Below are 13,009 nucleotides of genomic sequence, written 5' to 3'. Positions count from 1 at the left end.
CCACCTCATACTCACCAGGAACTTTATTATATTTATTCTTTGTAGACATGCCCTGTTTGTTTCCTAATTGTGTGGAATAAATGTGAGTTTGGAGTCCAGAGTTAGTCCTAGGAATTTGATTGTTTTTGTGATTTAAATCAGGTTACAGTCAGTTCTGGATCAGGTTGGAGACCCCTTTTTTGACAGAAGTGTACACCATTGTTTTGTCCTTGGACAGGTTGAAACAGTTTACAGTGGACCATTGTTGATTTTGTTTATGTTGATCTACATTTGGCACTCAATGTATGGCATGTGTTATCCTTTAAATCCAATACACAGATTGTCAATGTATCGACTGCAGAAGGTGCCTGGTATTATGTCTTTGACCACACTGTTCACCACATTGACCACACTGAAATTCACTGAGATTTACTCCAGTGTTTTACATAGGCAAGTGGTCAGTGCTATAGGTCTGTAGTTGTGTGGATTACAATGGCCCTTTCTGGGTTTGGGGAGAGGGATGACCTTGACCCCTTTCCACATGTATCCAGTTTCCCAGAAGCCCATTTCTGGTTGATGTGCAGTGGTTGTTAAATTATTTGATATTACCTGTACATCCTCTGGGCTTGTTGCCATGTTTGGTGCTTTTTGTATAGCAATATTGAGTTCTCCTTTCATAAAGTCCTGGTTATATGATTTAGTGTCATTTGAGTGGAAATTGATTCTATTTTCTGGTGTGGAACTGACAGCTGATGCTTTTTAAATGGCTTCTGCAAGTAGTTTCAGTGGTGGCTCTATCATTAAGTTTTGTAAAATGGACACGTGGTTGATTCCCTTTGCCTTTCATTCTACATAGTAGGTTCCAGATTTGTGAACAGGGTGTTGGATGTAATACTGTTGAAGTATTTAAAGCTTTGCTGTTTGGCTGTGTTTACTGTTCGGAGTGCCTGGGTTCTGGTGAGCCTTAATATTAGTGATCGACCGATATGGGTTTTTTAATGGCCGATGCCGATACCGATATTTAGACGAAAGAAGTGGCCGATGGCCGATATATAAAGCCGATAATACCATTTTTTTACAACTAAAAAATACAATAATAATAATAATAATAATAATACAACAAAACAGAATTAATGATCTTAAATAAACATTTATTTATCACTGTATATTCTTGTTTGCTCTTTTGGCCGTTCAAGAAATTAAATAAAAAAATAAAAACTTTAAATAAAATACAAATTATTTCAAAGGTTTCAGTGCACTTAACATACACAAGCAGATAGCAGTATCTTTTTGTTTTTAAGAATGAACAAACATGCTTAGTGAAGACAGTTGCACATAGAAAAACTTCTTTTAAGGAGCCATTATTTAAGCACCAAACTGTGTGTGCATTGTGTTTGAGCATTTAGATAAGTAATCAAAATATAAATAAAATATTAACAAAAATATTTGTGAATAAAAAATAATGAAGTTAAAGTTAAAGTGAAATATTTGGAAAAAAAAAAGGTTGTAAACCCTGTCCAAGTCAAGAGCAGCAAATTGTAGGAAACAGTTTCCAGTCTTGAAATAAAATGGCAATATCCTCACTGAATGTTTTCTCAGCCTCTCTTTTTTTAGTAGTCCCAGTCTAAAAGCAGCAAGTTGTAATGCAGGAAACAAAGTTTCTCTGCATTTTCTCCAGTGAGCCTGTTCCTTTTCTTCTCATAAATGGTCCCAATCTCACTAAAAATTCTCGTTCTTGTGCATTCACTGATGTCTGCCTGGAGAGTGGCAAAATGGACACACGGGGCGCTCTAACAACAGCCAGACCAATGACTGTATACAGTCACTGAGCTGACGGAGGCAATGTTTAAATATCGGCCTTGTGCGCACATATATCGGCCGATGCCGATTATCTAAAAAATGCCAAAAATCGGCCCGATTAATCGGCCGGCCGATTAATCGGTCGATCACTACTTAATATATTTAGGTTTTCTGTGGTCAGGTGTCTGTTAAAGGTTCTTTCTGCTTGCTTGCAGTTTAGTATCAGTATCAGTTATTGTCGAATCATGGATTATAGTTCTTTCCTGGTTTTGGGGAGGTCTATAAGATTGTTTCATTTGCTATTGTTTTCAGATAACTATGTTATTGGGGACGTTGTTTGTTCTGTGCTTACATTTTTCCAGGCATAGTGATTGAAAGGCTTGCCTGTTAGCTTTGGTCAGTTTCCATCGCTGTTGATATGTGTTGATATTATGGGGTTTATCTAGATTGATACGAATTGGAACACAGGTCATTCCATACTCCCCAAGTGAACTCCATAAGTTCTAGTTAGGGCAGAATTTGTGCCATGGCTTGACTGTAGATAGGTGTTTGTTTTTAAGGTTTTCCCTTAATGTTTGTGTCTTGGCTGCCTTATATGAGGTTATAAAAAGGTGGTTAGATAAGTGATAGAGGTGTTTTACAACCAATATTTACAACTGTTAACATATTTTACGTTCTAATAAAGGCTGAGCTTTAATACCGTGTCAAATCTTACATCTTACAACTTTAAAATATTGATTGCATCTGAAATACCCTCTTCTTTTCTAAAACACAGGCATCATTAAATTAATTATAGTTTAGACAAAAACACGCTTGATATTATACACACACTCACAACCCCCCCCCCACACACACACACACACACACAAACAGAAGCTTATGCAAAGCCCCATCTGCCACATTACATCACATCAAACCTCTTAGCTATCCACCAACCAAATGACAGAGAGTACTATGCTTATGGCATTTAGCAGACGCTTTTACCCAAAGTGACTTACAATTAAGACTGAATACAATAGAGCAGTTGAGGATTAAGGGCTTTGCTCAGAGCCCTGACAGTGGCAACCTGATGATGAACTTGCCCTACAACTACAACAACTTTATACATCAAAAGAAAAGCAGGCACACGTCAGTCTGAAAAGTTTATGAGGCCAAATGATAGACAGACAGACAGACAGACAGACAGACAGACAGACAGACAGACAGACAGACAGACAGACAGACAGACAGATGTTTTGAAAATAAAAGATCCATTGATTTAAGGTTGCTCAACCTCTTAACACAGTGGTTCCCAACCACCATGCCACGGACTGGGTCATTTATTACCAGGCCGCACAGAAAGAATAAATAATTAGAGATCGTTACATAAGCAGTTTTCACTGCTTCCATTTCCAACGCATTTCGGGTGTTATTGTCTTTTATCACCCCTAGGTGGGAGCAGCGTCTCGTTGCAGTGAAAAACGCTCATTTGTGAGTCATATTGTTAAATCCTTCTGCCTTCACCGGTCTGTGAAGCGATATCTTATATGAAACCGATCGGTGGTGCAAAAAAGGTTGGGGACCGCTGTCTTAACAGTGTGCGCTTAAATGTGCGCGAGTGTGAGTGTGTGGGAGCGAGTGCACCTACATTTCAGGACAAATTTTTGTCAAACTCCCAGTAAACTGGGTGTCTGCAAATGGGGACAACAATCATAAAACAGCCATTTTATCATAAAATTCTCCAACAGTTGCACTGAATTGTGCCTCAATAAAGTGCCACCTGTTCTCAAGTAACTGCCAACGAGAGCGTACAGGGCTGTGTTGTATGGGGAAATGGTGAATGGCAAGCAGTACATCACACAACGCACTCTGCGTTGTGTGATGTACTGCTTGCCATTCAAGCAGTACATCACAGGTGGCAGGAAGAGAAGTAGCTGCATCTCTCTGAGGCAAGTTAAATTTAGGATGTACGATGTTTCAGATTTAAGACACTAGTGAATAATGGAGTAAAAATAACACACTAAAACAATGTACTGTTAGCACAGAAATGCTATTTGTTTGCCACACTTAATACTTAGCCTCAGTTTGTCTGTACAGTGCAGTTAGGTCTACTCTGAAAGCGTGGAAATTTTATGCACAATACAGTGGTATCCCAAGAAGGGTCAGGGACAATGATTGCTTGTTATCAGCCGACCCAAACAAAGACAGTAAGGAATTTATACATTGTATTTATTGTCAAGGCCTATAAGTAAGGCCATACCTAATTCACGGTTGTGAAAATCGTGTCACAGACCTTTGGGGATTCCTTAGTCAAAGGAAAAGTGTGCTTCTCTACACATGTGATCATCTATGTACTGTGAATGGTGTAGTCAAGTACTGGGGTGATTGGAATGCACCTATTTTCTCTGGAATAAAGTATGAGCTATTATTTCTGTCTGGTTTCCTAGCTACGCCCTAAATTATAGGACTGCAACTGGACAGTGATTACTTTTTATCGTAGCACAGATACTTCACTGCCTGGGGCTGAAATACAATGCTCTATCAAAGCAGCACACAGTGAAATGTAATACAGCTGCAAATTGATTGCATTCAATTCTGACATGCCTTTGGCATTTTATTCTTTAAAATGCAAACCTGCATGCATTGTTTTTCTGTTAAGAGCTTGAGCAATGTAAAATCAATGCAATGCATCTTTTACTTTTCATTTTAACACGCATTTTGTTTATCACTATGAAAAAGCAATGATGTGTGTCTTTCATTTTACATTTTTCCACTGTTGTGACTATTTCGTTTTGGTATTAATTCCTCTCCATATTCTCTTTGCACATAAATACACTGCTTAAAAGAATTAAGGGAACACTTAAATCACACATATCGGATCTCGATGAATGAAAGATTCAAGTTGAAAATCTTTACTAATATAAATTGTGTAATTAGTGAGAAACAAAATGACATAACAGTCAATGGAAACCAAAATCATCAACCATACCGAAAATCAAAGTAAAACATTGAAAACATAGGCTTATTCAATGTACAGTGTATCACAAAAGTGAGTACACCCCTCACATTTCTGCAAATATTTTATTATATCTTTTCATGGGACAACACTATAGACATGAAACTTGGATATAACTTAGAGTAGTCAGTGTACAACTTGTATAGCAGTGTAGATTTACTGTCTTCTGAAAATAACTCAACACACAGCCATTAATGTCTAAATGGTTGGCAACATAAGTGAGTACACCCCACAGTGAACATGTCCAAATTGTGCCCAAAGTGTCAATATTTTGTGTGACCACCATTATTATCCAGCACTGCCTTAACCCTCCTGGGCATGGAATTCACCAGAGCTGCACAGGTTGCTACTGGAATCCTCTTCCACTCCTCCATGATGACATCACGGAGCTGGTGGATGTTAGACACCTTGAACTCCTCCACCTTCCACTTGAGGATGCGCCACAGGTGCTCAATTGGGTTTAGTCCATCACCTTTACCTTCAGCTTCCTCAGCAAGGCAGTTGTCATCTTGGAGGTTGTGTTTGGGGTCGTTATCCTGTTGGAAAACTGCCATGAGGCCCAGTTTTCGAAGGGAGGGGATCATGCTCTGTTTCAGAATGTCACAGTACATGTTGGAATTCATGTTTCCCTCAATGAACTGCAGCTCCCCAGTGCCAGCAACACTCATGCAGCCCAAGACCATGATGCTACCACCACCATGCTTGACTGTAGGCAAGATACAGTTGTCTTTGTACTTCTCACCAGGGCGCCGCCACACATGCTGGACACCATCTGAGCCAAACAAGTTTATCTTGGTCTCGTCAGACCACAGGGCATTCCAGTAATCCATGTTCTTGGACTGCTTGTCTTCAGCAAACTGTTTGCGGGCTTTCTTGTGCGTCAGCTTCCTTCTGGGATGACGACCATGCAGACCGAGTTGATGCAGTGTGCGGCGTATGGTCTGAGCACTGACATGCTGACCTCCCACGTCTTCAACCTCTGCAGCAATGCTGGCAGCACTCATGTGTCTATTTTTTAAAGCCAACCTCTGGATATGACGCCGAACACGTGGACTCAACTTCTTTGGTCGACCCTGGCGAAGCCTGTTCCGAGTGGAACCTGTCCTGGAAAACCGCTGTATGACCTTGGCCACCATGCTGTAGCTCAGTTTCAGGGTGTTAGCAATCTTCTTATAGCCCAGGCCATCTTTGTGGAGAGCAACAATTCTATTTCTCACATCCTCAGAGAGTTCTTTGCCATGAGGTGCCATGTTGAATATCCAGTGGCCAGTATGAGAGAATTGTACCCAAAACACCAAATTTAACAGCCCTGCTCCCCATTTACATCTGGGACCTTGACACATGACACCAGGGAGGGACAACGACACATTTGGGCACAATTTGGACATGTTCACTGTGGGGTGTACTCACTTATGTTGCCAGCTATTTAGACATTAATGGCTGTGTGTTGAGTTATTTTCAGAAGACAGTAAATCTACACTGCTATACAAGCTGTACACTGACTACTCTAAGTTATATCCAAGTTTCATGTCTATAGTGTTGTCCCATGAAAAGATATAATAAAATATTTGCAGAAATGTGAGGGGTGTACTCACTTTTGTGATACACTGTATGTGAATTTCATCACGGCAACTCAATGTTACTCAGTAGTGTGTATTGCCCCCATGTGCCTGTATGCACTCCCAGCAAGGTCTGGGCATGCTCCTGATGAGACGGCGAATGGTGTCCTGGGGGGGGTGTCCTCCCAGACCTGGATTAGGGCATCAGTGAGCTTCTGGACAGTCTTTGGCGTGACTTGATGAACGTCAGATGAACTGATACATAAAGTCCCAGAGGTTTTCAATTGGATTCAGGTCTGGGAACGGAACGTTAATGGCATCAATGACTTCTTCGTTCAGGAACTGCCTACTCACTCTGACCACATGAGGCCGGGCATTGTCCTGCACCAGGAGGAACCCAGGCCCCACTGCCCCACCGTAAGGTCTGACAATAGCTTGGAGGATTTCATCTCAGTACCGAACAGCATTCAGGGTACCACTGGCTATTAAGTGGAGGTTTGAGCTACCTTCCAAGGATATGCCTCCCCAGACCATCACCTTCCTAACTGGGCAGATTGATATCCCTGAAGTTTAACTGGCTTTGTATTATATTGTGATGATTAAGTGTTACCTTAATTTTTTGAGCAGTGTAGCATCAGATCCACTACCAAGCCTCCATACAGACTGTGAAACATGTTGCTACGTTTTTATTAAATAATTAGACTGGGTAAACATAGGTCACCACCCTGGCAGAAAGGAACAAAGCCTTTAAGCACTTCAGCAACTAAGTGAATTTAAAATGATTTTTTTTTAAACCTACAAAAACTTAGAAATAGGTTAAAATAAAGGTGGAATAATGTATATTTTTATATTTTGTTATTCACTGTATATACAGTAAGTATGATTTTAAGCATTTTAAGCAGTATGTGTGACCTTAAGCTTGTAAGCCACTTCAGCCAGGTAACATTATCTCCCACTGTAAAATATAGTGGTCGTAACATTATTATAGGGATGCTTTTCAGCAGCATGAATTTAAAATCTTATTACCATTACTTAAGATAAAAGTGCAAAGTGCAGAGATAAAAAAAACTCCCTGCTTCTGCCTAAAAGCATAAAGTAGAATAAACGTTTCCTAGCAAAACAATGACTCAAAGTACACAGCTAAAGCCACTCTGTAGTGTTTCAAAATAAAATAGCTGACCTTCACTCGTGTGGTCATAATGTCATGCATAATGTACAGTGTATCACAAAAGTGAGTACACCCCTCACATTTCTGCAGATATTTAAGTATATCTTTTCATGGGACAACACTGACAAAATGACACTTTGACACAATGAAAAGTAGTCTGTGTGCAGCTTATATAACAGTGTAAATTTATTCTTCCCTCAAAATAACTCAATATACAGCCATTAATGTCTAAACCACCGGCAACAAAAGTGAGTACGCCCCTAAGAGACTACACCCCTAAATGTCCAAATTGAGCACTGCTTGTCATTTTTCCTCCAAAATGTCATGTGACTTGTTAGTGTTACTAAGTGTCAGGTGTGCATAGGGAGCAGGTGTGTTCAATTTAGTAGTACAGCTCTCACACTCTCTCATACTGGTCACTGAAAGTTCCCACATGGCACCTCATGGCAAAGAACTCTCTGAGGATCTTAAAAGCAAATTGTTGCGCTACATGAAGATGGCCAAGGCTACAAGAAGATTGCCAACACCCTGAAACTGAGCTGCAGCACAGTGGCCAAGATCATCCAGCGTTTTAAAAGAGCAGGGTCCACTCAGAACAGACCTCGCGTTGGTCGTCCAAAGAAGCTGAGTGCACGTGCTCAGCGTCACATCCAACTGCTGTCTTTGAAAGACAGGCGCAGGAGTGCTGTCAGCATTGCTGCAGAGATTAAAAAGGTGGGGGGTCAGCCTGTCAGTGCTCAGACCATACGCTGCACACTACATCAAATTGGTCTGCATGGCTGTCACCCCAGAAGGAAGCCTCTTCTGAAGTCTCTACACAAGAAAGCCCGCAAACAGTTTGCTGAAGACATGTCAACAAAGGACATGGATTACTGGAACCATGTCCTATGGTCTGATGAGACCAAGATTAATTTGTTTGGTTCAGATGGTCTCAAGCATGTGTGGCGGCAATCAGGTGAGGAGTACAAAGATAAGTGTGTCATGCCTACAGTCAAGCATGGTGGTGGGAATGCCATGGTCTGGGGCTGCATGAGTGCAGCAGGTGTTGGGGAGTTACATTTCATTGAGGGACACATGAACTTCAATATGTACTGTGAAATACTGAAGCAGAGCATGATCCCCTCCCTCCGGAAACTGGGTCGCGGGGCAGTGTTCCAGCATGATAATGACCCCAAACACACCTCTAAGACGACCACTGCTTTATTGAAGAGGCTGAGGGTAAAGGTGATGGACTGGCCAAGCATGTCTCCAGACCTAAACCCAATAGAACATCTTTGGGGCATCCTCAAGCGGAAGGTGGAGGAGCGCAAAGTCTCGAATATCCGCCAGCTCCGTGATGTCGTCATGGAGGAGTGGAAAAGCATTCCAGTGGCAACCTGTGAAGCTCTGGTAAACTCCATGCCCAGGAGAGTTAAGGCAGTTCTGGGAAATAATGGTGGCCACACAAAATATTGACACTTCAGGAACTTTCACTAAGGGGTGTACTCACTTTTGTTGCCGGTGGTTTAGACATTAATGGCTGTATATTGAGTTATTTTGAGGGAAGAATAAATTTACACTGTTATATAAGCTGCACACAGACTACTTTTCATTGTGTCAAAGTGTCATTCTGTCAGTGTTGTCCCATGAAAAGATATACTTAAATATCTGCAGAAATGTGAGGGGTGTACTCACTTTTGTGATACACTGTAAATCTTCAATGTCCAAACCTGGCAGAGTAATTGCTACTAAATGCACTGCTGATTAAAAATGGTTAATGAGGCTAAAAAAAGGGATGTTAATTCACCCTCTGCATGTTCCAATGGTCACTTTAAGGATCTGTAAACACTCCCAATGCCCAATACAGTTGATTAGATGAAAAAAATTCCACTTAAATCCAAACATGGGGACTCGAATCTCAAGTCCAATGAGTTCAAATGACTCGGACTCGACTCATGATTTGCAAAAAAATGACTCGTAAACAACAAGAGTCCCTAGCATCAGCATGTGTTAACATTAGTTATGTGTGACAATTATATTTGAAGTTCACTTCATTTGAACATTTTCGTTACCTTTGGATTAGAATCTCACTTAAAATGGTGGAATACTTTACGTAGTGCACTTCACAGAAACAACTGGGGTGAATGGAACGCTCCTACAGAATTGGCGCTAATGGTTGAAAGACCGCTTTCTGAACCAATCAGACTTTCTGATTTTAATTTTTAGTGTTATCTGCATTTATTCAGTTTGCGTCACACAGATGATGTGTCGATGAAACGCTTGATTGGCTTTATAACGAGTTAGTGTTTTACTTCACAACCGAGAAACGTTTGGAGGTTTTTAATTGTAAGCACACATCTACAAAATAACGAATTATATTCCTAACGGGACAACACATGGTTTTAAATTTAATAGCATCTGGAAGAACATAAGCTAAGGTAAGCAGTGGTTATGTTTTTTTTTTTTTTTTTTTGCTGGGTTTTGGATTTTGGCTGCTGTGCGGTGATTTATCGCGCTCTTTTGTTTTGCAATGAAAACAAAATGTATCAGTTTTAGCTTTTAACTGGTACCTTCTTTTTACGGAAATTACATTCATTTGCACAATGACTAGGAAAGTAAGGAACTAAGTAAAACGGCAAAATACAGTTGTTATACGGCAAAATATAAATTTTTATCTGATCTTACATATTATTTGTTTATTTCTACGCTACATCTTCAATATATGTTTGGTGTATATTATATTGACTCGTGATCTGACTCGGACTCTAGTCTAAAGACTTGTGACTTGATTTGGACTCTAGCCTAAAGACTCGTGACTTGACTTGGACTCCAGCCTAAAGACTTGTGACTTGACTCGGACTTGTATTTTGTGACTATTTTGTACTTGTATTTTGTATTCTCTGCTTAAATCACAAAATGATTTCACAAAATTTTATCAACTGGTGTCTTTAGTTCAAAAAAAATTATCAAGTGATGTTAAACAAAGCTGAACATATAAACCCATCAAAAAAAATTGAGACAGTATTAAAAATGCAAATTGAAATAATATAGTGTTTTGTACATTTCCTTTGACTTTTATTTCATACATTAAAGAACTGAAAGTGAAACCCAATATATTTCATGATTTGTCTGATGGACTTCATTTCATTTGTAATTAAATATTTATACATGCATTTCAGGCCTGGATCACCTTTCTGATTTAGCATACTCAATTTTGTCTTCTGCTGCTGAGAGATACCAGATTGCATCCAAGGAGAGCACGTCGCTGTACACGCCTCTTCTGACACATGCACTGCCCTCCTCTTCCCACCCCTGCATTCTGCACAGGCATCTCTTCCGCCAATCAGGGTCCTTACACGGCGTATGAAGACCCACCCACCCACCCACACACCCACCCACACACCCACACACCCACCCACACACCCACCCACACACCCACACACCCACCCACCCACACACCCACACACCCACCCACCCACACACCCACACACCCACACACCCACACACCCACACACCCACCCACCCACCCACCCACACACCCACACACCCACCCACACACCCACCCACACACCCACACACCCACACACCCACCCACACACCCACACACCCACACACCCACACACCCACCCACACACCCACACACCCACCCACACACCCACACACCCACCCACACACCCACACACCCACCCACACACCCACACACCCACACACCCACACACCCACCCACCCACACACCCACCCACACACCCACACACCCACACACCCACCCACACACCCACACACCCACCCACACACCCACACACCCACACACCCACCCACACACCCACACACCCACACACCCACCCACCCACCCACACACCCACACACCCACACACCCACCCACCCACCCACACACCCACACACCCACACACCCACCCACCCACACACCCACCCACACACCCACCCACCCACACACCCACCCACACACCCACACACCCACCCACACACCCACACACCCACACACCCCCACACCCCCACACACCCACACACCCCCACACACACACACATAGTCCGGCCCCCACCCTGAAGATATGGTGGTCAATAAGTATCTGCTGCAGGCACTGCCAATTATGCCCGCCAAATGGCACCCAGCCAACCGGTGGCAACAGTTCGAGTTTCGAACCGTGGAGTTCAGAAACTCTGTGCTGGTGTGCTAGCGGAATATCCCGCTGCGCCACCTGGGTGCCCAAACATGTTGTATTCTTGGTGCAAACAAGCCTTAAGACGTGCAGAGTTGTCATTGTTGCATTTTTCATTTCAAAATTCTCCACACATTATTAATTGGGAACAGGTCAGGACTGCAGGCAGGCCAGTCCAGTACCCGTACCCTCTTCTTCCACAGCCATGTCTTTGTATGCATGGGCGTCCTTGGAAAAGATGTGGTATTGAAGGCAACAAATGTTGCTCTAAAATCTAACTGTACCTTTCTGCATTAATTTTGCCATCACAGAAGTGTAAATTACCTTTACCAAGGGTAAATGACAGACCCTGGCTCTTGAACTTGTTGCTGATAAGTTCTGTCAATCAAACTATCATCCGCAGCGCGGGCACGCACGAGTCAATCTGGCACGAATTGCATCAATCCACCACAATAAAATAAACCACTGGGCGCACAATGCATTGCATTAAGCAAGCAAACACACATGCATTTGAGAAAACAGCGTCTAAGCTAAGGTGCATTTGCTCATCCAATGCAGAAGGTATAACGCACGAGCACTTACGCCAGTACTCCGGTCCGGGTGTGCAGTGCGTGCCGCACTTAATGCAGTTGCGTTCAGGCCCGCGAGCGATGGGAGCGTCTGCGACATCCAGTTAGTGATCATAGCCATCGTGCTGAGCACCACGCCGACCTTCAACAGTGCCACCGACATCTTTACTATCCACCGCTTTCATTCATCCATTTATACCAACGCGCGCTACCGAAGAACCTTCCAAACGCGGGGTAGATCACTGCGCCTGGGGTTTGTCTTCTGCTCCAGCGTGTCCGGGCTGAAGTGCTGCATGGTGGGATTTAGTTTCTTTTTCTTTTAAAAACTAGGTCAAATGAAGAGAGTGGGTTAGTGTGCTTGTAAGTACGTAAACATTCCATACTAGTACTAATCCCTTCCCAAGTCACGAGTGTGTGTGTTTCACTCAGCCGCCGCTGTGCGCCCATATATGATTTCACAGAGCGTAGTGACGTCAAAAATAGTGCCACGCCCATAGCACAGTCGCGCGTGCTCGCTTTTCATTCATTTATGCCATCCGCTTCATCCTGATCATGGTCACGGTGGGTTCAAAAAGAAAAAAGTATTGGTCAATGTTTACTATTTTCACTATTATTAATAAGGTGGAATTAAAACAGAGTAATGAAACAAGTGTGTCATAAGTCTAGGAAAAGAGCATCTAAAAAAATACTGGTCCAGGTTCTACAGTAGGGGCCAGTGGGGCCTGGCCCCACCATATGTGTCACTGTGTCACTACTACTGGTACGTTGTGCGTCCAGTGTTT

The 13,009-nt window shown here is 42.4% G+C and overlaps 1 protein-coding gene across 4 annotated transcripts in view; it reads right to left on the bottom strand.

Annotated features, from left to right (window-relative positions):
* Positions 1-12,529, bottom strand: part of olfm1b (olfactomedin 1b) — a 32,233-nt gene extending 19,704 nt beyond the window's left edge. The window contains exons 1-2 of one of the 4 annotated variants that reach the window (XM_063011333.1): positions 12,237-12,529; positions 4,268-4,281 (exon numbers count right to left, since the gene is read on the bottom strand). In XM_063011333.1, the coding sequence (XP_062867403.1) occupies positions 4,268-4,281; positions 12,237-12,390 (168 nt within the window). In that variant the 5' untranslated portion in view covers positions 12,391-12,529. Of the gene's footprint in view, positions 1-4,267; positions 4,282-5,543; positions 5,572-12,230 lie in introns of all 4 variants that reach the window. The other 3 variants (XM_063011335.1, XM_063011332.1, XM_063011331.1) reach the window with 3 other exon arrangements.
* Positions 12,530-13,009: the final 480 nt, after the last annotated feature.

Source organism: Trichomycterus rosablanca, chromosome 16 (assembly GCF_030014385.1).
Source record: "Trichomycterus rosablanca isolate fTriRos1 chromosome 16, fTriRos1.hap1, whole genome shotgun sequence".
Taxonomy (NCBI): Eukaryota; Metazoa; Chordata; class Actinopteri; order Siluriformes; family Trichomycteridae; genus Trichomycterus; species Trichomycterus rosablanca.
This window is presented reverse-complemented; position numbering and strand designations above follow the sequence as displayed.